This window comes from Dermochelys coriacea, chromosome 2, assembly GCF_009764565.3.
Source record: "Dermochelys coriacea isolate rDerCor1 chromosome 2, rDerCor1.pri.v4, whole genome shotgun sequence".
In the NCBI taxonomy this organism is placed as follows: Eukaryota; Metazoa; Chordata; order Testudines; family Dermochelyidae; genus Dermochelys; species Dermochelys coriacea.
This window is the reverse complement of record NC_050069.1, coordinates 99021762-99049097: the sequence shown is the minus strand read 5'-3', so window position 1 is coordinate 99049097 and position 27336 is coordinate 99021762. Positions and strand designations below refer to the sequence as shown.

Below are 27336 nucleotides of genomic sequence, written 5' to 3'. Positions count from 1 at the left end.
GTGCTGATCAAAGGGGAGAGCCTGGCTGAAGAGCAACCAGCCAGCTTGTGGTGAGAAGCATCTAAGTTTGTAAGGGCATTGAAAGTGTTAAGATCAGCTTAGAATGCGTTTTGCTTTTATTTTATTTGACCAAATCTGACTTGTTATGTTTTGACTTACAATAACTTAAAATCTATCTTTATAGTTAATAAATGTATTTATTTATTCTACCTGAAGAAGTGTGTTTGGTTTGAAGCATGTCAGAGGCTCCCCTGGGGATAACAAGCCTGGTACAGATCAATTTCTTTGTTAAATTGACAAACTCATATAAGCTTGCAGTGTCCAGCGGGCATAACTGGACACTGCAAGACAGAGGTTCCTAGGGTTGTGTCTGGGACTGGAGATATTGGCTAGTGTCATTTGGTTGCACAATCCAAGGAGCAGCTTACATGCCAGAGGCTGTGCATGAACAGCAGAGCAGGGCAAAGCTGGCTCCCAGAGTCGAGGATTGGAGTGACCTGTCTGGATCACTGGTCCAAATAACACCAGAGGGGAACGTCACAGGGAGTGACTGTGTTAGCTAAGCAATTCCTTCTCTTCACTTGACAACTGAGGTATAATGCTAATCCACAGTTCCACTAAAGAGTGAAACACTCCCATGGAACTCATAAGTTTCCCACCAATCTCATTGTGGAAACCTGAGAGTCCCTGTTCCTGTCTGATGGGAGCACTTTACTTTTCATTGTATGAGGTTGTAATTTATAGCCAAAAGGAATGTCAGTCTGCCAGAGATGCTGTTTCTGCAGTTGCTCATGAAAAATTTCTTTCCACTGTTAGACCTGTGTGATTCTAGCCTCTGTGGAAAAACTAATTGCAGCAATGATTGCATGTTTATTATTATTTTAATAAAGCCCCTTTGTTTTATTACTCCGTTGACACAAATATTGCAAAATGATGGACATCTCTGATTATTGAATGAGAAGAAAATTTAGCACTCTGAGGTGTGGGCGAATGAGGGCATCCATCTATGTTTGCTAAGGAAACAGTCCTATATTAGAGAAGACCTCACATTTTACCAGAAACATTTCTAAATTTTGAACTTCATGCACAAATCATCAGGTATCTTAATTCTTTCATACAGGGTAAAACGGATTTATTCAGGGTTTGGACCCATTTGGGAGTTGGACAGCTGAGTGTCAAGGACAGGAACACTTCTGTAAACTGCTTTCAATTGAGCCTACAGCGCATGGTTCAGACCTGGGTCTGCATTTGCAGCAGGCTAGCGGCTCTGGCTCAAACCAGGCAGGGTGCAGCGGGAGAAATGACAGAGCATTGGCCGGGGACAGGCAGATGGGCTGGGTCCCTTCACTCGCTTGGGGAACTTCGTGTCCCAAAGCGAGCTCCACGAAGCCCAGCGACCCCGAGGAGCCCCAACGGGGCTGGGCACCCTGCGGGGGCTCCCCTGCAGGGTCGGGGCCCTTTGGTAGCCCGCCTCGTCCTCGCTAATCCCCAACGGGGAGCTCTTCCCGAGGGACCCGCTCCGCGCCTCCGGCTGCCCCCTCCTCTCCCAGCAGGGGGACCGAACTCACGGGATTGGGCGACCGCGAGCCCGCGTTCCGGGCGCGCGGGATCATGGGAATTGCAGGCCGCCCCAGGAGGAGTGGTGGAAGAACTACACCTCCCAGGATGCCTTGCGGTTTGTTGTCCTCTTCCCCCCTCCCCCCCCCCCAGCAACGGTCTCTCTCCGGTTGCTCCCTCCCAGTCAAGGCGGAGCGGATTCGCTGCGGCGGTTGGTTTCCGGGCGGGCAGCGCAGCGCGGCGGGGATGGAGCTGGCCCCGCTCATCAGGAAACTCGGTAGCTGTCCCGCGGTCCCTGCTCCGCTCAGCTCAGCTCGGGCCGCCCCTGCCCGGGGGGCTGGGAACGGCCCTGGGTGCGTGGGGCTGGGGGGGGGGGGGCGAGAGCGGGCGGAGTGTCTGATGGGGGGGTGGGGTGCCCCCACGGACACTCGCGCACACGTGCACAGTGGGCTTAGGCGTGCACGCGGCCGCATCCACGCGCGTAGATAGCGCGCCCAGGTGCCTGCACAGACACGCTCGGGGCACGGGCGTCCAGCCGCGCACATGCATGTTATTTGTCCCCCGTGCTCCGTACAAGGCACCCTTCTCAACCACGAAGTGCGCGTCGGGGATCTTCCTGCCGTTGCTGTGCACGACTTAGGCTGGTGTTTTGGGAAACTTGGTTTCTTTCATGGTGATGGGAGTGAATGTAGCTTATCGTTGTTCTCTGTTTGTTGTTGCTGGTGTGTGTGTGTGGTTTTTTTTTTTTTTTATATGGACAGAACTATTCACTGTTGTTTCCCTCCTTTGAGCCCCGTGGGTTAGCCCCTGTTCGGAGTTTTCTCTCTTCAGGTGGAGAAATTGAGTATGGCAGTCAGGTGTTTCGTTGATGCAGTGCTGTTTATTTATAAGGAATGTACACAAAGTCCTTTTTCTCTGAACACAGTAGAACCAAAGCAGATACTGCTTTATTCATACGGCCTTTTTATTTAAAAGTGAATTTTTAGAACTTTAGAAGATGCTCTATTGACTCGGGCATGGAGAATGAAGTACCATTTGTCCCTGTGACAAGCAGCAGCCCAAGCTTTCCTAAATCTTAGATGTCCCTCCTGAGACACCAAATAAAACTAAGAATTGGGATGGTATTGTAGATAGGTTTCTGAACCACTTTTTAATTCCTTAGCACTTCTTTGCCATCATCTTCTTCTTTTTTTGCACAGGTCATCAACTTGCAGAGATAAGAGAACGAGCTCTCAAGAATATATTGTGTAAATTAGATCACAATTTGATTTCATATGCTGATCTAGTCCAAGAAAAGTTGCTTTTTCTCCATTTGCTGGAATGGTTCAATTTTCCTATAGTTCCGATGAAAGAGGAGATACTAAATTTGGTGAACAACTTGGTAAAGGTATGAAATCTTGTTCTTAAACAGTATGCATTTACAATGTTAGACATAAATGGAATTTACTCACACACACACACTACACAGTGCTCTTTTTTTTTTTTAGAGTGTTTTGCAACTACATTAGATTAATTTACAAATGAGGATAATTATCACTAAAACCATTGTATAGATGAGGAAACAGACATGGAGGTGAAATAACATGTGCAAGATGACATGGCAGGTCAGTGGGAGAGCTGGGAAAATAACTCTGGTCACTTGATTCCAGTGCAGTGACCAGTCTCAGCTTTTGCCACATAGACTGAAATAATCAGAAAAATGGAGAGCAGGGATTTACTTAGAACAGGGTTAGAGAATACAGTGATTAAAATGCGTTTTCTCCATTTATAATAAAGTTTCCAGCACTGGTAATACCTGCACAGCAACATTATTAGGGGAGATATATGATTATATATATATATATATATATATATATATATAGGGGATATTTGCCTAGTTTGTATGCAGGTAAAGAAGTTAATGGCTTGCCCCAAGTGTGATAGCTAGTCATTTGTAGAGTTGGGTGTGGAACAGGATCCTGACTCCCAGTTCCCTGCGCTAATCATCATACAACAGTGTGGGAAAACATTTGATACTGAGTTGAAAAACTTAAATTTTCTGTAAGATAACAAAAAGCTGAATTTAAGTTCGATAGCTCTGTCTTTCTAATATAGTATAGAAACTTGTCAGCAAGTCTGATTATCCTTTTTCTGATCTAGCATCCGTCTGCTGTCCAGCAATTGGTTGGGATTGGTGCAGTGGAATTTTTTTCTCAACTTCGTCATAATATGGATCCAAATCTGCAGACTGTAATTGATGGGATCCTAGATGGGCTCTTCCTACTTCCTTCAGAAATTCCTGCCAATTATCCAGCAGTGTCTTACCAACGTCAGCCCTTAACGTCAGAAGACAAGCCAGGTAATTTATATTTTTGAAAAGTTTACTTGCTTGGTATTTTAAAAAGAATATTCCAGTTCACACCCTGTTCATTTTCTCTTTACATTTCTGAACACAGGTCTCTTTGGGAGAAGGCACTACAGAGTTTTTTGTTCTGTGGGGCTCCTTATCTAGTGCTCATGGTGTTTTTGGACCAGGGTGATGATGTATCATTTATGTTGCTCCACTGGCCTAACCCCTTGTATGTGGGTAAAGGAGTATGATAGTATCAGCAGCTATTCTAGCTTTGAGGCTGCAGTGTATAAGAACGGAACAGCTCTTTTTTTGGCTCTTGCAGCCTTTCCGACTCTTGCAGATTTTCTCTGTGCATAACTTGTTTACTGGGCCTCTGTGAGGAATCAAGATTAGGCCATTAACTCTTGTTAAAGAACCTAACTAGTTTTAATGGTTCTCTTTTTTGACAGCTCAGGCAGATTTTTACTTCTCCAATTTTGATTCCCATTGTGTATGAAATGTGGTGATCCCTCCCCCATCCCCCACAGCTACTAAGCTACAGCCCCTCTCATATGCCTACCCTAAATATCACAATGCTACTACGTGACAGTAACTTTTGATTCTAGTGTAAACTATATGTGATAAGCATGTGCTAGTTTTACTAAATTCTTTAAATCGGAAGCCATGATTGCCTCTTCGATAAATAGTTAGTCTTTTTTAATTGTAGGGAAAAATTAAAAATCAAGCTAACAGCGTGGACGTGGTTAGACCTAATGAGAGTCCTAAGTTGGTTTTCTGAAGCTTACTTTTGGGAATCCATATTGCTACTGATATTCCAAAGGGATATTAGAATAATTGATAGTGTGTGTGTGTGTGTGTGTGTGTGTGTGACATATGTTTATATATTTTAAAAAGCCCAATAAACTGCTGAACTGACCTGCTACTTACTTTAAGGTTGACTGTGTACCTCTAAATTATCATTCTCTTGGGAAACTTTACCAACTATTATTACAAAATTAGTACTTCAGATTAGAGGAAAACATTTTCTGTTTTTCAGTTTGTTTACTTTTGTTCATTTGGCAGCACTTTGTGTATAGTCAATTTTCCTGTTTGTGTAGGACACAAGAAGGAAACAGAGAAACATCTTACAAATTGGAGAATGTGATTGCAAAATTACAACTTGAGAGAGGACTCTGGCAAAGTGTAATATCTGAAATGACTTTTAACTCCAAAAGATTTCTAATTTAGGGATAAAGTAATAAACAATTCAACCACAGAATACAGAAGAATATAGTATTTATATACAATGAAAATGTACTTTTTTATATACTGCCATGTTTTGTTTTTAGTTTTACTCCAAGAAGAAATATTCACTGGATATTTTCACCAAGGCAGAAGTAATTTGCAACAGATGGAAATCCCTCCCAAAAGATCAGTTGGTATGCAATTGAAATAATTCTGTTATACACATATATTCAATAGAGGATTCTGTGGAAAATATAATTTCCAATATCTTCTTAATTACAACTGGCATTGTTGTGCCTTCTGCTTCCTGTTGCCATTTTGTGAATATGGGCCTCATAGAAACTCCATTGGTAGAAATGATAAATCTAGTTTTCATCTAGTCATTCTAGTGGAGTAACAATTAAAAGTAGACATTTTAGAACATTTTTAATTTTTTAATATTTTAAAATTTAAAGGACCTAAATTCCAGTGGCAAAAGTGACTTAGGGAATTAGCTTAAATACCATTAACTTGCAATGAAATTTAGACTCTTATATGCCTAAGTCTTTTTTGAGAATGGGACCTACATACTTTTGAAAATGTTATCCTTTATCTAAATAGTAAACAGCACTAATGTTTTTTTATTTATCTAGTATCACTGAGATAAGTGTAAGAAACATAGCAGAAGTACCTCTGTCACACACAGCCCTGGTCAAACTTCCCCTGCCTGGACAATCGCCTTATTGCTGTATTTGGACCTCATATGCTGGGCATGTGTGCTCTTAAGCTTCCTGTGATCTGAGTAGGCTTCAGAAATGTCTATTCCCTTGGTTTCTTTAGCATATTTCCTGTCCATGGGCTCTGTCTGTAACCTCTTTAAGGAAATGGGGCCCTGTGACCCCATTGCCAGTGACCCTAGGAGCAGAGCTGCCCACTCCTAGACACCTCAGTAGTTCAAGCACACCCTTTTCCAGAGTTCCACCTTGTGAATTCATAGTTTACCTTTTCAGGGACATGGACATGCGATAGCTGAGGGAAACAGACCCAAAGTCTTTGCAAATGTTTCTAAACAAGTCATTCTTTACTTGAGACAGCATAAAAGATGTATAGATACAGATAACCTCCTGCCAACCCTCCTCCCCCTCTCCCCCCAAAACACTCAAAATGTGTACACATTTCCCTGCCTGAATTTTCTCACCACTCTGGAGGGTTCTCTGGACTTTGGTCAGGAGCATCTGGGGTGTCCAGAATACTTCTCTGAATCGTGGAGTGTCTTTTTCTCTCTCTCTCTTCTCCCCTCCCCTCCCCACTTCCCTCTCCAGGTAAGTGTCCTTTGATCTTGGCTGATCCTGTAGTCAGAAACAGTCCTCTCTGCCCTTTTATGTTTCTCTTTTGCCTTAAGCATGTTTCTTGCACTGTGCATGGAAGTCCTACTGTTAATACTTGATTCCTGTGTTCTGCTGCTGAGGAAATTCTGCTGCTCCAAATCCTAACCCCCTGTCAAGGTTACTTACCCACTCTGAACTCTAGGGTACAGATGTGGGGATCTGCATGAAAGACCCCCTAAGCTTTTTCTTACCAGCTTAGGTTAAAAACTCCCCCAGGGTACAAACTTTGCCTTGTCCTTGGACCCTATGCTGCCACCACCAAGCGTGTTAAACAAAGAACAGGGAAAGAGGCCACTTGGAGACTTCTTCCCCCAAAATATCCCCCCCAAGCGCTACACCCCCTTTCCTGGGCAAGGCTTGATAAAAATCCTCAACAATTTGTACAGGTGAACACAGACCCAAACCCTTGGATCTTAAGAACAATGAAAAAGCAATCAGGTTCTTAAAAGAAGAATTTTAATTAAAGAAAAGGTAAAAGAATCACCTCTGTAAAATCAGGATGGTAAATACCTTACAGGGTAATCAGATTCAAAACATAGAGAATCCCTTTAGGCAAAACCTTAAGTTACAAAAAGACAAAAACAGGAATATACATTCCATTTAGCACAGCCTATTTTACCAGCCATTTAACAAAAGGAAATCTAATGCATTTCTAGCTAGATTACTTACGAACAAGTTCTGAGCTGCAGTCCTGATCTGTTCCCAGGAAAAGCATCACACAGACAGACTCTTTGTTTCCCCCCCCCCCCTCCAGCTTTGAAAGTATCTTGTCTCCTGTCATAAAAATAAAGGGAAGGGTAAATACCTTTAAAATCCCTCCTGGCCAGAAGAAAACCCTTTCACTTGTAAAGGGTTAAGAAACTAGGATAACCTCACTGGCACCTGACCAAAATGACCAATGAGGAGACAAGATACTTTCAAAGTTGGAGGGGGGGAGAAACAAAGGGTCTGTGTCTGTCTGTGTGATGCTTTTGCCAGGGACAGAACAGGAATGGAGTCTTAGAATTTAGTAAGTAATCTAGCTAGATATGCGTTAGATTATGATTTCTTTAAATAGCTAAGAAAATTAAGCTGTGCTGAATAGAATGGATATTCCTGTCTTTGTGTCTTTTTTGTAATTTAAGGTTTTGCCTAGAGGAATTCTCTGTTTTGAATCTAATTACCCTTTAAGGTTTTAGAGTAGCAGCTGTGTTTAGTCTGTATTCGCAAAAAGAAAAGGAGTACTTGTGGCACCTTAGATAGTCTCTATGGTGCCACAAGTACTCCTTTTCTTTTACCCTGTAAAGTATTTACCATCCTGATTTTACAGAGGTGATTCTTTTTACCTTTTCTTCTATTAAAATTCTTCTTGTAAGAAATTGAATGCTTTTTTCGTTGTTCTTAAGATCCAAGGGTTTGGGTCTGTGTTCACCTTTGCAAATTGGTGAGGATTTTTATCAAGCCTTCCCCAGACGGGGGTGCAAGGTTTTGGTGAGGATTTTGGGGGGAAAGACGTTTCCAAACAAATCTTTCTCAAAAAATAAACCTGGACGTTTGGTGGTGGCAGTGGAAGTCCAAGGGCAAAGGGTAAAATAGTTTGTATCTGGGGGAAGTTTTAACCTAAGCTGGTAAAAGTAAGCTTAGGAGGTTTTCATGCAGGTCCCCACATCTGTACCCTAGAGTTCAGAGTGGGGAAGGAACCTTGACATCTCCTCATTGGTCATTTTGGTCAGGTGCCAGTGAGATTACCTTAGTTTCTTAACCCTTTACAGGTGAAAGGGTTTTGCCTCTGGCCAAGAGGGATTTAAAGGTGGTTACCCTTCCCTTTATATTTGTGACACCCCCTGTGGGGTAATTGGAGAAAATTGGTTTTCCCCAGACTTCGACTATCCTGTTGTTTTTGTCTAGTCCAGATTTGTTCACTAGTTTGGTAGCCTTTAATGCAGGTCTGGCCAACCTGAGCCTGAGATGGCGCCAGAATTTACCAATGTACATTGCCAAAGAGCCACAGTATTATGTAATGATTACATACGTGTGTGTGTGTGTGTGTGTGTGTGTGTGTGTGTGTGTGTGCGCGCACACACACATGATCATTATATCATTTGATGTATAGTTAACGGCAATAATAACAACTTGTCTTAACCTTTTACTTAGTGGGACTTCTGGCACTCTTTGCCTTCAGCAATTCCCTTGAAGTTAGGTTTGTGTTCAGTTGTGCTCACATGCAGCAGTTCTCTTAAGTGGCTGTCTGTCAAAACGGATTGGTGCTTGGATTTCAGATGTCTGAGTGTCGAAAAAACAGACTCTCAAAGATAGGCCGAGGCAAACGTCGAAATTAATTTTAGGCCTGCACCTCTGATGTTGCGGTATTTATCCTTTGGTACAGATTTCCAGAAAGTAAGGGTCCCCTCTGTCTTCTGAACAGATTTCAATCTGTCATCTTCCAAAAGTTCTATTATTTCCACCTGGGATGTTGCTTCACCAGTGACTAAAGGGGCCTTCAGACAATCAGCTTCAGCACTAAAAGGGTCAATCAGAAATCTGATTTGAGGTCTTTTCCGCTGCGGATCTTGGCATCTTTCCTCAAAACTGTCCTTAAGGTCTTTAATTATGCTCGCATATCTAGTTGTGCTCGTTTTAGGGGTTCTGCTGCATCTTCTTTTGATCTGGTTTGAAGTTGTGACACTGAGGGAAATTGTGTCTGCTATCTCTCAAGCATTTGTCTGTGAAACAACTGCAATTTGTTCATGAACGCAAATACGCTTGTAAGTCCTTGAAAGTCCATGTTTAGTTTATCCAAATGCAGCAGCATATCTGCAAGAAATGTGAAGTTTAGAACCCACCCAGGATCTGTAAGCTCAGGGTGTATTCTTTGCTTCTCCTCCATAAACAATTTTACTGGTTCCAGGAGCTTGAAAAAATAGGAAATAACTTTACCTCTCGATAGCCATTGAACTGCGCAGTGAAATGGCAAATCGGCAGGGAAGTTGTCTTCATCCAGATCTTCGATTAGATTTTGAAATTGTCTGTGATTGAGTGCATTTGAGTGAATGAAATTCACAATGTGCAAGACAGGTTTCATGACATGATCAAATTGGAGATTTTTAGTTGCCAGTTGCTCCCGATGAATAATACAGTGAAATGTCCGAAATTCAGGAAAGCTGTCATCAGACTTAAAAGCCCCACTAATTCATATCCCAGATCCCCACTTGGACAGAGCCCCATCTGTTGCAATGGCAGTGAGCTTCTGTACAGGAAAGTGGTGTTTCGCAACTAACATCAATGCCTCCTTTAGATCTCATCCATGCGTTCTGTCCTTTAGTGGCACGATAGCTAGGAGTTCTTCACTTACAACACAGTCGTCAGACATAGTCCGAATAAATAACGATAATTGAGGTGGGCCCTGGGTGCTGCTTCCTCGCTCCTCCCCCCCAGAGCCTCCTCAATGCTGTGAAACGGCTGATCTTGGCAGGCAGGAGGGAGGGGAAGGCGCTGATGGGGGGACAAACCGCAGCCACTGGGGCCTGCAGGGGGCCGTGCCTGCGGATGATCAATGTCAGCAAAATGTCTTGTGGCCTACAATCAGATTACCCTGATGGGCCTCAGGTTGCCCACCACTGCTCTATATCCAGTGAACCAGACCAGCATGCTGCAAAGCAATCCATAATGTGTAATGTTCTTTTAATTGTTCTGTCAGTAGTGTCACAAGATGAAAACTAGGTTTTATAAGTTGACATTGGCATTACCATACTTCTTTCACCAATTCACTTTTCAGCAACATATTAGCCATCATTAGGAATACAAAATTACTTAAATGCAATTTGTAATTAAAAGGTTAATTTAACAAGATATTGTCACAAATAAGAAACAAATAAGTGCAGAAATAACACAAATTATGATTAAGTGTAGAAATTGGAAATATAATTCTTTTATGTTCAAGTTTCGGAAAGTATATGTTTTTGCAGAAGAACAAGATAAGATTACAGGTTGATGCATTTGAGGTAGGGGAAATATTGCTACTATGTCTCTTTACTGAATCTCTTTATGTAATATCAATGAGTTACTGCATCTTGTTCATTCTCTGATTACTCTGCTGAAAACTCTCATTGGCAGCTCTTCAAATAGATTTAGTTCAATCAGGTTTTATAACTAAAAATTCTATTTCTCACTGTACACGTTACAAATGTTGACTCTTCTAAAGAAATATACTAGCATTTTTGGAATATATGCTTTTTTACAGTAAATCAGGCAGTGAAGTGTTTGAAGTTTTCCACATTTCCTTGGTTAACACTGACCACAACTGATAGACATGTTCTTTCATCAAATGAAAGGTAAAGTAATGGAGATTTTATAGTAATATTTTTTTACTTCATTGGATTACAACCACTCAAACTTCACTTTTCAGCACTAACTACTCCTGTTGGGAATATTTTTTAAATGAATTGAGTGATTATGAACGCTATTCTGAAGGCTGGTAGCAGTCATAGTACACGGTACCCACTACAGTGTCTTAACTTTGTCCTGAACCTTTGCCTTTAGCATAAATTGCTGAGTCAGCCAACAATGCCAATTTGGTGGGTTTTCTGATGTGGACAATTCGTTGGTACTCACTAGAATAAGATCATGAGCTTACTTTGCATGGGTCACCAAATCATTATTAGGAGCTCAGGTGTCAGAGTAGTAGTTAGTTTGTATTCACAAAAAGAAAAGAAGTACTTGTGGCATCTTAGAGACGAACAAATTTATTTGAGCATAAGCTTTCGATGCATCCGATGAAGTGAGCTGTAGCTTACGAAAGCTTATGCTCAAATAAATTTGTTCGTCTCTAAGGTGCCACAAGTACTTCTTTTCTTTTTATTAGTAACTCATATAAATATGAACCCAGTCAGCTGTAGCTAGTATGTCTCAATTCCAGTCCCTTGAGCCAAACGCTCCTCCTTCCTGGTGTAAAAGGCTTTAAATGTTGATGTTACTCCCTTGTTGAAAACTAGATGATTTTCTAATGGTGGAATTTTAGACTATAAAAGCCTTTAAAGTGTTGTGGTAAAAACTTCTGTTGCTTGAATCACTTCAGAATAGGCAAAACAGCAGATAGTGTATGTCTAGTACAGAGAATAATGGACGAAGGTGGACTAGATTACTTAACAGACCTGTTCCATCTCCAACTGATATGTATCACTGTTTGAGAAGAAACAGATTTGTCTACTTTTCCTGTTTTGATAAATTCCAAAATCTGGAAAATCTATTTAATGTTTTAATTTTTCCTTTAAATCTGACAGTTTGACAGATCTCTGGTTCACAAAACAGGACAAGGTTGCTACTTTGGCTTAGGTATTTAAAAACTATTTGTAATGAAAGAAGAGGCATAGGAAGGAAGAGAGGGTGGAATGAAAGAAAATTGAAAAAGCAAAAGGAGAAGGACTTGAGAAAGGGAAATTGGTGGAGAAAAGAAATTTTTTTTTTAAAGGAAAACCGTAAAGCTAGAGTAAATGCCATTTGTTCTAAATTGGCTTGTTTTATGTAAATTCTTACGTCTGACTGAAATTCTCAATGTTGCTAATTTGGGTAGTGGTAATGGTAGAGTTTTGTTACTAATGACATGAGTCAATTTGTTGTTTACCATATGGAATGACTAAGTTCACAGAGAATTTCTGATTTTCTTATTTCAATTTAAAATTCTGAAGGGGTTAAGGAAATAGCTTCTCCTTGAGAAATCTAGGTTGAAAATTGGTTTGATCGCAAATGGAATTGAGTTTGGGTGTAACACTGTTCTTGTTTGTCTACAAAAATAACACAACCAGGAACCTTTACTTGGAAAAGGTTTTCAATTGCACGGATAGCCTTATTAGGAAACGTCTATCTCTAATGACTTCCACCATTCTAGTATTTCTGATATTTAACTAATTTCAACTTGATTTTTAGCTCTTTGAGAAGTAATAACCACAGTTTAATTTGGAGTACATGTGAGCTTCTACAGGATGTTATTATGCAAGATTTCCCGGCTGAGATTTTCCTTCAAAGACCAAAGATTGTTCAGGTTAGAACTACCATCACCTAAAACTTTTCATTGGGTTACAAAATGAGCCATGTAAAGCAGGAGCTCAAATAAATTTTCCTGATGATCCATCTGGAGCCGATGCTTCTGTATTTAGATAGACACTAATTAAATGAATGTTTGGCTAAGTGGAAAGAGAAAATGGAATTTACTATATGGCGCACTTAAAAGAGGAAACCTGCATTTTTAATTTTTTTATAGTCTCCTGCTTAGCTGTTCACAACATCTAATCTATGTAGGCTGTGAATTGGGTTTTTTCTCCACATTCTTCTGGCTAAGGTGAATGTCAAGTATCTCCCATAAAAGTTGTTTCTAGGCTGGCGACAGAGGCTCATTTGAAAATAGCATGAAGTACACACTTCTCCTCGGACTAATAATGTTGCCTTCGATGAACAAAGAACTTTTAACTGTGCTTTCAGTATGATTTTGCTTACGCTGGTTCAGAAGTTTTTATTTTTGTTTACAAATTTCCGTTAATCCTTGTGTTTTTAGAGCCTTCTGTCTCTACTAAAGCTGGCTTTTGGAAAAGCTGGAAAACACCGCTTAGCCTTGCAGGCTGTGTCATGCCTGCAACAGTTATGTATCTTCTTAAGAAATAGGCTTAATTTTCACAGAGATCCAGGCTTTTTCTCCACTGACCAAGGTGTGTATATATAAATGTTGTGGTGTGTGACTGTGGAATGGATTTTCTAAAGATGATACTTTGGCTTGTTTGAAAATTCCATCCTGTAGCAATGTGAGTTTGGGATGGCTGCCTTGCTGAAAAGGGATGATGAATCTCTGCTATCACATGTAGGCTGTGCATGCTACATGTGTTAAATAAAAAATATTTTATAAATGTTTTAGGATTCTAAAAATATTAATTGGAATTTTTTCTTATGCTCCTCCACATGTAAAACTAGGTGTATTAGTTACTGTGAGTCCAACTGTACAGGCCTCAAATGGAGAGGAGACCTCAATTAAATTAAAACATCAACAGCATCATTTGAACCTGGGACTTCTGGATCTAGAAGCAAAGCCTCATGACCCAGCAAAATCATGACTGACTTTCACTAAAGACTGAAGGACACCCTCTGCTTCCATGGCCTATTATTCAGCCAAATTTCATTTTTTTACCTCTGCCTGCTTTGATGTTAGAGCTGTTCATAAAACATTGCAAGCATGTTGTTAGAGAAACACTGCTTGTGATTCTGTAGTTAAGACCAAACTGAATTTTGCACTTCTAGCAAGATTCAGACATTTTTTTTGTATGATGAATGGAGCACTTACTTTTTGAGTAAGAGCACCCAAATCTTTGACCAAAAGCTGACCCCAAACTTCTTTGAGGCTTAGATAACTTAAAAAAAAAAAAACTTTACTGGGTTCTGCACTTCTAGAACTTGAAGCAGAAGTACCAAAATACAACACAAAATATTCATGTGAGACTTCTAGTAGAATTTTACAGACCCAAGAATTATGTTTAAATTGTTCTTTTTTTCCCCAATGTTAGTCTGAAATGAACCTCTGAACTTTGAGATTCATAGGGACTAAAGTAGATTGTGCCAAAGTCCTGTACTTTCCTCCATTATTTTTCTTACTCTACTTTAATGAATAGTGTTAGTTTTTTTTGCTATTTGTTAACCAGTTTGGACTTTTCATGCTTCACCGAGTGGTTTGTAGGACGGAGAGGTGTGTGGTAAATTTATTTTTCTGCTTTCGTTGAATAAGGTACAGCTTCTCAGAATTCTTCTATGTCTTATGGCCAAGAAGCAAGAGGACCTTACCATTCCCAGAATCCATCACCTGGAAGTAGTAGCCCTCGACCATCTGTGATTGGACGTACAGGTCAGCGTCCCAGAGGTGATGGCCAAGACTGGGATGCAGCGTCTTCCAGGTGAACAAAGTGAGAGGCTAAGTTAAGCCTGTTGCTTATTACCAGAATTACCTATTTTTCTCCTAGCCAGCTTGTGGGAAAACATGTACATTAGAACCTCAGAGTTATGAACACCTCAGAAATGGAGGTTGTTTGTAACTCTGAAATGTTCTGACTCTGAACAAACATTTGTTCTTTCAAAAGTTCACAACTGAGCATAGACTTAATACAGCTTTGAAACATTACTATGCAGAAGAAAAATGCTGCTTTCCCTTTATTTTTTAGTAGTTTATGTTTAACACCGTATGGTACTGTATTTGCTTTTTTTCATCTCTGCTACTGCCTGATTGCATATTTCCCGTTCCAAATGAGGTGTAAGGTTGACCGGTCAGTTTGTAACTCTGATGTTCATAACTCTGAGGTTCTACTGTAAGTCTAATTGTTGAAATTAGGATGCGAATTGGAAAAAGTCTTTTAAAATAAAGAAACTTAAATTTTAAATGATATTCACAATTTCTAATATCCTTTTGATCTCTCACATTCTGCTCCTAAAGGGAGAACTGACTGGTATTTTAGAGATGAACTACAAATATCTGACACTCTCAAATTGCTAAAGATAAGAAATCAGCAATTCAGTGTGTGTAGACTTGGTTTACAGTGAGTTTTGAAAACCACTTCTCCTCCTATTTACTTGACAAGTATTGAGATCGGGATTTTTTGTTTCCCTTCAACATTTGGTAACATAGAAAAAAATTTAGAATGAGTGTAATTTAATCTGATGTGACTATACACACTTACATAAAAAGTTTCTAAGGATTTTTGGCATACAAGCTTGACCACATACAATTTCAGTTTTACATGATTTAGCCACATAACTCAAATCTTATGACTAATTTACTAGGCACTCTTTAAGTGTAGAGGTTAGTGTGTATATGTGGTACTCCTCTTGGCCCAAGATTTGTAATCACTTTGTAGAATCTTTGTCTTTTATTAGGTCATTAGTTGAGGATTTAAAAAGACTGAATTCTTATTTAGTCAATGGTGATACCTTTTTGAGTCTTAATAGTTAGTGCAGCTAACCAATATACAATAAAGTGTTCTCACATTATAGATATGGTAGCTCAGATGATTAATTTTAAAGGTCTTGAGAGCTATTATTACTATGTAAAAAAGTTATTGACTCTAGTACATTGAGTTTTTATTAAGCAGATATCTAGCATGATAAATGAACCCTGTGCTTTATAGCACATAGGCTAAGACCTTTCCCTCTGCCCTGAAGTGTTTTATAATCTAACATGGGAAAGACTTAGCATAGATCAACTCATCTGAAAATGGCAGGGCTGGCTATCTCATTGGCTAGGAAATCAACATAGGATGACTTGAACTTTTAGCAGGTGAGAGAGAGAGAGGACATATAGAGAAGAAATGATAACTTGTTGCGTATTGTTGCGCATGAAGTGCCATATTGTGACCTGTTTAACACTGTCTGCATGCCAGTGCTCCCTTAGTCTCCTGATCTGGCTGTCCATAGGACAGGAAGCAGCACAGGTATGGGAGCAGCTTCTGCTAGGCTACTGCTGCCCATCCTATTCATATGGGTGGGGAATTCATGGAGCTTTGGTTCTGTTCCTAATGCATTTGCTCATGCTGCAGTGAAAGTAACCTATGCCATGCTCAGGGAACAAAAGGGAGCCAAGAACTTGGACGATGTCTGTTTCAGTGTAACTACTCATTCCTTCTTGCATGAGGCTTGTGGCAAAGTCACAATTTAACTCAGCAGCAACATGATGGAAAACTTGAAGCTCAACGAGAGAATGAGATCAAGTAAACAGAGAGAAAAGAATTAGGAAAGAGGAAAAAGTGTTGCTTCAAAATTCCAATCCTTATGTCTAATACTATTGAACAAGAATCCTTGCTAGCCACCAACTCTTGTTCAAATTTTCATACTCTGATTTATTTTTCTATTTCTGTTTCTAAATATCACACTTTCTCTTCTTATCTAAAATCTCTGGAGCTCTGCTATCATCTGTGTTTTAACTTCTGTCTGGAAACCTATCCTTTTCCCTTTTCTTAATACTTCTAATGATTTGATGCATCTTCTTTCTCATCTTATAAGCACATGTATAACAATCAGAACCATCCATTGTTGATCCATCTGTATTTTTGTTTCCATTGCTGTATTGTCCTTTTATTCTCCTTCAACTCTTAAGTTCAAAGGATCTATAAAAATATGCTGCTATCCTTTCAAAGTGCATTGGAAAGAGGGATCCATATAAAAACAATATAACCCAATGTAACTATACCAGAGATCACTTCCTTCAAATTCTTCATAAGGGAAAATGAATAAAGCTATTGTATCTTGAAGTGCTTTATAAATCCTTACAAATATTTAGTCAAAATAATGACTTGTAGAGATGAAAACAATTATAAGAAAAACCTTATGTCTTTGAGCTATCTTCAGTTCAACACATCCGGCGAATCTAGGAACCTTTAAAGGTAGCTGGAAAGAGGTAAAAATCAAAAAGTACTGTTGATGCATATGCTTGATTGTATTGAAGATGTCTTTGAAGAGGGTGGGAGAATTAGGCACTGTTTATCCACTTTGATGTATAAAGAAGGCCTGTAAAGGATTTTATGTTCAGCTTGTTTTTCACATTAGAAAATCAGGTCTTTTGGGGAGTATTTTTTCCTGGAAGATTCTATGGGCAGCCAGAGAGGTAGCACGGAAATGACTGATACCAAGCAAGTGAAACCTGATTTATTGAAATGAGACTTTAATTCAGACCACTCCACTGTGGGTTGTTTTGTTATTACTTAGGGCTTGTCTCACTTATCGTGGATCGATGCTGCAGTGATCAATCCACTGAGGGTTGATTTAGCGGGTGTAGTTAAGATCTGCTAAATTGACCACTGATCACTTTCCCTTCGACTCCGGTACTCCACAGGAGCGAGAAGCGTAAGGTAAGTTGACGGGAGAGTTTTTCCTGTCAACCCACCACGGTGTAGACACCGTAATAAGTTGACCTAATGTATGTCGACTCCATACATTATTCATGTAGCTGGAGTTGTGTAACTTAGGTCGACTTAACCCCGTAGTGTAGACCTGCTCTTAGTTTTAGTACAACCATCTAATACATGGAAGAAAAAACTCTTCTGTCAAAGATTCAACACTCCATTCGTTCACGATCCACATTTCTAGGTCCATCTTTGAAGATCTCTACTAAAACAGGCAACTTCAGACTTAACATACTGTAGATTTCTAAGGAAAAAAAATGTCCCGCATCCTTTTTTTTTTTGTTTGTTTGTGGGGGGAAAAAGCTAGTCAGCTTTTATAAATCATAAAGAAATGAAAAAAAGGGTACAATCCTTTTTTACCTCTTCAGGTCTTTTTTTTTTTTTTATGGTTAGTTAAGTTTATCTTGTGTGACAGTGCTTTATTATAATACTGTATTTGCTTTGTAGTGGAAGCAGTACTCAAGCTAGTGCAAACTCCAGAATATATCTGCAGTCACCGCTGGATGTAGGGCACATTGACCTGCCAGACCTGGAAAGTGAGGATACTTTAGAGTTACAGTTCCAACAGCTCAGCCTTCCTCAGTTCTGTGTGACCACCCTGGAATATGCTGTACCTCTTCTAAGAACAGGTGAATGGATATTAGATGGTTTTTGTGTGTGCAGGAATCCTTATTTTCCCTCATTTTGTATCCCATCCCAGCAGGAGAATCCCATAACATTTTCAAAACGGTTGCTTTGTAAAGATTTTTTTTTTTTTTTTTAAAGCAGCTATTCTTAAGCACATTAACCACATTATTGTGGTTTTGTTATTGTGGTTGTTTTGTTGTGGGATATTTGGTCAGGTTCTGTGAAGTTGGATTGGATAATAGATCTCTGGCTTTGTTTTGCCCTAGAAAAAGACGGTGGGAAGAAATTGAGTGCACAGGGGAAGGAGATAAAGGAATGTAGTGTGATTCAAAAGGAAGAGAAAATAGTGAATTTGGCTGAGACAAAGTAAAGTGGTACAAGGGTGTGTAGACTGACAAGCAGGAAAGAAACCCTCTCTCAACTAAACCTTGTTTCTTTCTGTCACCAGCATGAATGTGCAGCTCTCTTTTTTTTCTGTTTACTAGTATTCTTTACAGGTGTCTCTATATTTTCCCTCCATAAGCATATGCAATTCACATTTTTAAAATAAAAATTCATTTTAATCAAAAATTATTTCTGTATAATCACTATGAAGGAAAAGATCTCTTTCTAACCCAGAGCAGGTACCTTTGGGGACTAGCTCTGTAGCTTTCTGTCATGCAGCCTTGGTCTACCCGGAATATTTCTTGGCCTTGTCCATGTGAGGAAAATATTCATGTGTGGCAGAAACCTTTAGATTTTTTCTATATTATTCAGTCCTTTTCTTTTTTGGTGGACATAGTCTTAGTGTCCATTTGCTAAACATTAATATTTCAGAAGGACTTTAGAAATAAAATCTACCTATTGTGCCACGTTAAAATAAGTTCAAAAGTATTTCATCTTGTGTTTGTGTTTTGACTAATCTGTAATTTTTTCTCTGTAAACTTCCATATACGTTTATTAACTGAGGACTTGTATGATGAGAGAGAACGAATAAATCATGCGTGACTCGTGCTTTATCTTCCTGTCACAAATTGAAATTTCAGTATTTGTATATTTTACTTTTACTTTCTCAGTACTGACTTTGAGTACTTACTCTTGGGTCCTGTTTATTGCCAGGAAAGCAGATTTTTCTTGCTTCTGCAAAAAGGAGGAAATGGAATGATGGAATCCACAGATTTCTTCTTGCATTTCATTAATGACTTTACTAAAAGAAAGTGGTGATCAGATGAGTTGCAGAAAGGAACGAGGATGCCTTTCCTGTAAGAAATCTACATAACCTGTCAGTTATGTTAGTTAGCCAGCTGAAAAATCCAGGTCACTTTTGACATCTGTTGTTATAGGTTTTATTTTGGTAAATGGAATATCCAGATAACTTTATCAGGAAAAATATTTTAATGGGCAATTTATCTAAAGTTATTTAGGATATATTTATATTTTCTGTTATCTGCCAGAACAGCAGAAGATTGCATTTTCATAGATTTATAGTGTTAAATTCTGGCACCATTGAAGGCAATGGCAAAATTTCCCTTGAGTTCAAACAGCCCAGGGTTTCACTCATAGACTTTAATGCCAGAAAGGATTATTATTATATATTATATAGTGTGATATCTAAGGCCATTTAATTTTATACAGAACAGATACATTCCAAGATAATCTCTGGTTTTTGCATATGGCCTTTCAGTTGAGTCTGCCACTGCAAAGCCCCAGATTCACAGTACAGTCTACTCTTCATCATACAAAACCGCTATGCTTTGGCAGTTGGGGGAAGATTTTAGTTCCCTTGGATGAGGCATAAGCCTACATCTACGCAGCAATGCGGTGCGGGAGGGTTTCAGAGACCAGGCTCCAGCCTGAACCCAAATGTCTAGCCAGCAATTTTTAGCCTCCTAGGCCAGCCACAGGTCTTGTATGCCAGTATAGATGTACCCTATGTGTCTAGATCTGGGGTGATGTGGTTTCTCCCTGCTCCCCTCACCTCGGGGTGATGCAATTTCTCCTTACCACCCAACCTAGAGTTTAAGTGGGTTAGTTATATCTCCCTGTGTCTCCCAATAATAGAGAGGATAATAATGGGGTAATAATGGAACATAAGTAGAAAACAACCTAGGAAATTTTCAGCCCGTCTCAGGAGGTGTGAAACCCCATGATCTGGGGAAACCCTTATTTTCCCCTCTTCTCCCCTTCACAACTCTCTACCCTTCTGGGTTGCTAGTTTAGCAGCATTGTCTGAATTGGCCTTGGAACATAATTGTTGGCACAGTTAGTGGTACTGTTAATCTTAGATGATATTTATACGCTCTTTATTTTTCCTAAACTGGTTAAATTAGTAGGGAATAAATTAAGACCAAATGTGAAAAGTTCTCATCCAAATTTTACATTGTAGTATATTTTGGCCTGCCTTGGATAATGTAAAGATTATTTGACTTGTAAAGATTTTTATTTGGACTTATTAATGTATCACTTTATACTATCTTGAGAGTGACACTATTTGTGTGAAAATATTTAAGTGGCTTTTTATGTTTTTGGAATGTTTTAGATCAATAACAAAATTCTTAAATGGATCTTTTTTTATGATTTCTAATTTACTGAATATATAGTCCAGTATTTAACTATCTAGACACAAGTATCAATTTTAGACCTTCCTAAACCAATGATTTTAACAGCCACACAGCATTCTTATGGATCAGTGGAGCAACTACTTGGCCTTTGTTTTGAAGCATGTTTATAGAATTATGCAGTTCATTAATTGCATTATTTATTTACCTATTTGGAGCTCTCTTGGTTTGAGGAGTTGGCAGGTGATCAACTTTTTTATTTGAATAGCGGTTTGAACTACATGTGGGGATGTGGGAAGCTCTTGTTCACTGTATTGAACTTTTTTGGACTAATTGTCAGTAGTTTACCAAGTGGACCCTAGTATCTCGTAGGAAGTAGGAATGTAAAAGGTTAACCAGTAAGCATTAGGTTTACCATTAACTGACCTTAACCATTAACCCCCTGCGTGCTGGCCAGAGGAGCCCCAGCTCCGGCAGCCCCGCTTATGGCTGTAGTATTTGAGAATGGTGGTCAGTTTTGTCTAAAATCCAAGAGAAAAGGCTGGTACACTAACTTTGCTATACTGTTCCTTTGTCATACTCAGTCGTACATTTTCCATTTGCAAATAGCGACAGGGATTCCAGACTCTGCTAGCACAACTACTACATTTGCCTTTACCAGTATTACAGCAATATACATATTGATATTCTAAACCCCGTTTTACACGGAAGGGAAATTAGGTATATCATACTTTGCTTCTAAAACTTTTCTTAATTTTTTGTGGAAGTCAAATTGATGATTGCAGTTATTGCTGCATACATTAATTTACCAAATTTCCCCTGGCCCTTTAGTAGCAAAGTCTTATGTGCTTTCTAACAGCAGTTGATTCACAGCAAAGAGGTCTGTAAAAGGACTTCAACTAACTGAACGTGGAAATGTGCAGTAATTTGACTGAAAGAAATGAATGAAATCAACCTGTATTTGTGACTCCTTAAGTGAACTAGGTAGGGTTACTACTTAGTTTTCCTTGCTTAATTTAAAACTCTCATCACACAAGGTTGAGGAAATGCTTGTCTGCATTAATTTCAGACTTTTAACAACTTCCAAATATCTAGTCAGTTTAAATGTAATAAATGACTGATAATGAATCTAATACTATGTAAACATCTTAAATACTATAAAACCTTATTTTGCTCTTTAAAAGGCAAAGAATAGTAATTCAGAGTATGTCTACACTTTGAGCTCGAGTGTGAGTCTCAGCTTGAGGAGACATACTCAAGGTAGCTTTAATTGACCTGGTGCACTTAAACTAGAATATAGCCGCAGCAGCACGACTGTGGGAAGATAAAGTATTTACCTAGCATTTCTGATCTCTGATGTCAATGCTTGATTAGAGCTAGTGTGAGTATGTTTTCGTGAGCTGCGAATCTCACCCCCAGCTTGTAGCATAGACAATACCCTAAGTTACTATCCTTTGCACTTTATGTTTAAGGCAAAATAAGTATTAAAACATTTAAGATATTTACATATTATTAGATTAATTATCAGTCATTTGTCATTTGTACAACTTTAAACTGAGGTGTAGATGTACCCTCAGTGAAAGGTTCATTTTGCATTTAACAGTGGGTAGGAGATATTTTTATTTTAAATATATAAAATATAAATAGTTCTAGATTGGAAAATTCACTAAGATAAAAGTTAAAGTTATAAATAAATATATAACATTATTATAATTTTGATTTATAAAAATTCAAAGTAAAAATTCAAAGTTCCACAACTGACTGAACATATTTCTGGACTCATTTTTCAGCTGCCCTTCCCTTTTTAAAAGCCATCACAATAGGTAGCCCACTCTTGATCAGTTTATTTTAGATACCTAATTTAGCTCTGTTTAGGGCCTTCCCCTAATATTCAGGGGCTAGCATAGATGCATTTCTATTAAGGATCCACGTGCATATATCCAAACCAAGCTCTTATCGCTATTTTAAGTCTCTTTGGGGGAGGGGTGTTAATCTCTTTGGCCTTCCTTTAGAAACATTATGGGGTCCTTATGCTACTTTATTTGAGAAAGTCTGTCTGAAGAAGTTCTGTTGATTTGCCATCAGTGATATCACACAGCAAAGATCCTCTACTCTGTACCAGTTCTTGAAAGTTTCACACTTAGGGCTGTCAGCGGGAGCTTCCACCTTGATTGAAGGTGCTGCTGAAACTGTGAGAAAGTGGAGAAAGAGTTGATATTAAGAAAGCTTGGCTCTTTTCCACTAATGGCATTACATTTTAAGGTCCTAGTCCTTTATTTGGTGTTGGACTGGATGCTAATGTGGAGTATTGGTGTGGTACTCTCACCATTCTGCTTTGTTTAGAAAGAGGACCACGATATGTTGAATTAGCTGTAGCGTGCATGTGGCCTGCATACTCCTCTCCAGGTAGAGTGCATTGAAATTGTCTAGCTTGGAAGTCACAAAAGTATGGATTACATTAGCTAAGTCTTTATCTGTGAGAGGTGGGTGCAATCTCCATCAAGAAAATGCTCTGACTGCTGTTGCTGTTATCAGTATTCATGAGGTTGCGCTGAACCTTGAGACTTCATTCCACCTTGACAATGGAGATGTTGCCTTCACTAGGTAGTGAAATTGTTGCTTTTGCTGATCCTTAAAAGTTTTCTCTTTCCCTTTCTCTCTCATTTCAGTCTTGCCTGGATAGTGTAAACTGACTACTTCTTGATCAGAATTCATACTCGTTTAGACTCCAGATCAAGTATCCACCCTCAGGGTGAGAGGATGGGGTCTTACTATGGAAATGTAGCATTTCACTACTAAATAAACATGTTTGAAACCATAACTAAGATCAGGAACACTACAGTGACCCTCCTGAGCTATAAAAGGGAAAGGTTTTTTTTTTTTTTTTTTTTTTAAATTTAGTGTGTGAACCTCAAAAGTACAAACAAATATGTCACAAAGGAGTGGAAGCATAGGGAAGAAAGTGTGCCCAGTGAGTCAATTGCAAGAAGACCTTAAGCATTGAGAATACCAAACCTAACTTAGCCCTACTAAAGTTTTGCCCATGCTGGGAGGCCGGGCCTAACTCGTCTTGGATTGAAAGACAGAAAACTGCATGATGAGTCCACTCCCTATAAATATGCAACAGATAACTTTGTCACTTTGAAAGCTGCCAGCCTTCCATCTCTGCTCCTTTTGTGCCACTAATGGCTTAGCGGCAACTCTCACGTACAGCACATCTGCAGGCTTGCTATTCCACGTTTCTTTGCTCCCAGATCCTCAACTGTAAGAATACATGAAGCCCTACCTCAAGGAGTCACCAGTAGGTGATCCACAATAAGCAGAATGTAACCTTCTGGTTAATGGGGACCAAGAAAAGGGACTTACAAAATAAAAGTAAAAAAGAAGGCGAAAAAAGGGGTAGGGGGTGGGAATGACAAGGCAAAAGGCCCAGTTTGAAAAAGAACAGGAAAAAGAAAATGGACCAAAAAAATAAAGAAGTCTATGACTGTAGCTTGGGATGCCGAGAAAGGGCATAGCAGGATTATCTACCAGCCTTTGACAAAAAGTAGGGAGCTGCTATCCTTGTACATAGGCTAGTGTGGAAACTTGCATCCTATGTTGAAAACAAAACCACCAAAATGGGGAGATAACTTTCTCTCCTACCTATCCAGGTGGGATGTTTCAGGCAGATTTATCCCTGGGCTAGAAAGATCAATCAAATAACATCATATCCACAGCAATGGTAAAATGTGTCTGCAATACTATAAAACTTTATATGTAAACATTCTCATCCTGTCCTTCCTCATATAGCCAACTGAATTTATTTGGCAAAATTCCTGTTCATGGTAAATATACATTAGTCTTTTTTTCCCCGGAGTGTCTTCTCTAAGCAACTGTTCCCTAGTTGTCATTTAGGAGTTCACCTAAGGTTAGCAATGCAACGTCTATGTCTTCACTGGGCTTATAAAAATGCTAACAGCAGGCACAATAATACACTAGAAATGTCATTGGTGGTAGCTTTTCTAGTATAGACTATACTCATTAAAATAGCCTGGAAAATATATTAAAGTTTAGCGGCTTCATCACAAAATCTATTTCTCTGTTTTTTTTTATTTACTGTAGTGCTTGATAATAAGAAATAATATCTTCTTTGTTTCTGGAGGGTGAAGGGGAAGAAGCGAAAAATATCCCAGTAGCTCTTCCTTATTAAACATGGTGCTGCTGTAACTAGAAGAAGGAATTTATCATTTCAGTAAGATGACCATTGTGAATTCAGGGTAGTTAAAGAATCCAGGGTGGAATGTGACTTTTTCCTCACAAGAAATGTGACTGGCTGGCTTTAAGTAGTCAGTGTCATCAACCAGCATATGAAGAGCTGTCTGTAGTACAAAGAATGAAACCATGTCAAGATCTGAACTGTGTGTGGGGGTGCCTAGTACTTTTGGTGAATAGTGAGCTCTCTAGTGCATTAACTCTCAAAATGTTCTTTCCAGAAAATAAAGAAAAAGTAGATGTGATTCAAAGCTATTGCTGGTTGTTGCAATGGTGACAATTGATGCTAACTGAGTAGCATGAATAGCTGAGTAGCACAAGAAAATTAAATTTACAGATGTTCAGAGTTAAAGTATTCCCTGGCTGAAAAGGGGCTGTTCTACTAACATTAAATCATTTATACACTGATTAGAATTGAACTGCTGTAACATCTTTCACATTTGAATTCATAGGCAGTAGTAGACTGACAATGCACGTTCTTGAATTACTTGCTGAAGATGTGCTTCTTATTGGTGATGCAATATCTGAAGATGTTTGGGAGGACCACAGCCTCTTTGGGTTAGAGTTGGTGAGTCTGGAAAGTTTCTTATCTTTAGACTTTGGTTAATGGTATTTAACAGTTTGCCTTTGCTGTAGACATCAGACATTTTCTGTATTGGAGGATAGCAAATTCTACTGAACTCCCCTTTTTCAAAGATTGAAACAGTCCAATAATTACAAAGAGTTGATATTGCTGGCATGTTCTCTTATTTTAAACTTTGATATGTATATTCCTCCTCTACTAGAAATATTGAAGTCATAAGAGTTTAAGGCCAGAAGGGACCACTAGATCGTTTAGTTAGACCTGCTATATGTCACAGGCTGCCAGCACTACCCAGCACCTGCACATTAAACCCAAAAACAGAAATGAAATTGAAGTAAATGAGACCCACAGGGAGAGAATAGGAAGGATTAACATGCACCAGTGCTAGAGGCTTTGCAGTGGCGGGGAAATGATTAAATGAGATGTACATAGACAGTCCTGGCAAGTGACCCACTCTCTCATGTGCAGAGGAAGGCAACAACCCCCCAAAGTCATTGCCTAACTGATCTGGGGAAAAATTTCATCCTGACCCTGTATATGGGGATCAGTTAGACCCTGAGCATGTAAGCAAGAACCAGCCAGCTGAGAACCTGAGGGGGAAAGTCCTCGGTGCTTGCGCACTGAAGTTTCACCTTTTGTAAATACTCATCATGAATTTTGACTTGCAACAAAGGATTACTGAATATTATTGATAGACAAATATATTTAGGGATAGGTTGCAGAAGATATACATGGATAGTAAACAGGAGAAGACGGTCTTGTTTTAAGTGGCAAGATTTCATTTCCCTGAGTTAGCCTTTAGTAGGGGTAAGTTCATTTCCCTGACTTCCTCAAGAAGTTAAAAATATTGTGTAAACTACAGCCTTATTCATCCAAAGGGCTCAGCAGATACTCAGAGCTTTCAGATGAAGGGCTGCTGGTTGATCATTTGAAAAACCCATACTCCAGGTATATGATTCCAGACTTGAGTGAGGGTTTTCTTCCCATGTTTGCAGATGTCCCTTGGTCCCCTGGAAGGTGGAGATGGGGAGGCTCAAGGTTGACCAGACTTTATAAATAGGACCCTACCAAATTCACAGCTGTGAAAAACATGTAATGGATTGTGAAATCAGACTTCCCCCTGGGAAATCTATATTGGAAGGGAAGAGGCAACCAACTGAGGGCCCCTACTGTACCCCGGGATCCAGCTGCTAGTCCTCTCTGCACTGGGAAGTGATGAGACTTACGCTTCCCCTGCAGAACTGCTCTCAGGTGTGGGGAGGAGATCAGATCCACTTCCACCTCTGGGTTCCTCTCAGCTGCAGGAAGCTCTGGGGTTGGGCAGCAACCCCAAAGCGGGCTCTCGGAAGTGGAGGTGAGTCTGATCCTCCCACAGCTGGGGGCTCCTAGCTGCTAGTCCCGGCCAGGCTGGGGAGGGACAGGACTTGTTCTTCCCCTGCATGGCTGCTGTTGCGGGGAAATCAGACTCGCCTACAGGTACTTCCCCAGTTGCAGGAAACTCCGCCCCCAATCACTTCCTGCCCCCATCACTCTGCAGCTATGTCACTGTACAGGGATCTGCACCCCTTCCAAATGCAATTATTAGCTTGTTTAAATAAAAATATAAAGGAAAGTCAAGAACTTGACAGGATATTTTCATTGACACTTTACATAAGTAACATTCAGGACTCAACTTACTGATTGGTAGATATGGACATTGGGGCATCTCTACGGCTGGGATAGTGCTGGCTGAACCCCCTAAAATGGCATGCAGCTCATCATAGAAGCGGCATGTTTGGGGCTCTGACCTGGAGCAGCCGTTTGTCTCTCTGGTTTTCTGGTAGGCTTGCTTCAGCTCCTTTAAATTTCACGTTTCACTGCTTTGGGTCCCTGTTATGGCCTCTGTCCTTCATGCCCTGGGAGATTTTCACAAATATTTTGGCATTTCAAAAACTGGAATGGGGTTCTGATAGCA

The 27336-nt window shown here is 39.6% G+C and overlaps 1 protein-coding gene across 13 annotated transcripts in view; it reads left to right on the top strand.

Moving 5' to 3' along the window:
- Window positions 1-1713: 1713 nt before the first annotated feature.
- Window positions 1714-27336, top strand: part of RTTN (rotatin) — a 160045-nt gene continuing 134422 nt past the window's right edge. For 12 of the 13 annotated variants that reach the window (XR_006278944.1, XR_006278945.1, XM_043508175.1 and 9 more), the window contains exons 1-10: window positions 1714-1834; window positions 2757-2944; window positions 3697-3895; window positions 5218-5307; window positions 10700-10790; window positions 12382-12496; window positions 13007-13157; window positions 14222-14387; window positions 17829-18010; window positions 25252-25367. Coding sequence is in view for 11 of the 13 variants with exons in the window: in XM_043508175.1 (XP_043364110.1) it covers window positions 1804-1834; window positions 2757-2944; window positions 3697-3895; window positions 5218-5307; window positions 10700-10790; window positions 12382-12496; window positions 13007-13157; window positions 14222-14387; window positions 17829-18010; window positions 25252-25367 (1329 nt within the window). In the remaining 2 variants the exon portion in view is untranslated. The remainder of the gene's footprint in view (window positions 1835-2756; window positions 2945-3696; window positions 3896-5217; window positions 5308-10699; window positions 10791-12381; window positions 12497-13006; window positions 13158-14221; window positions 14388-17828; window positions 18011-25251; window positions 25368-27336) is intronic. The other variant, XM_043508170.1, reaches the window with a different exon arrangement.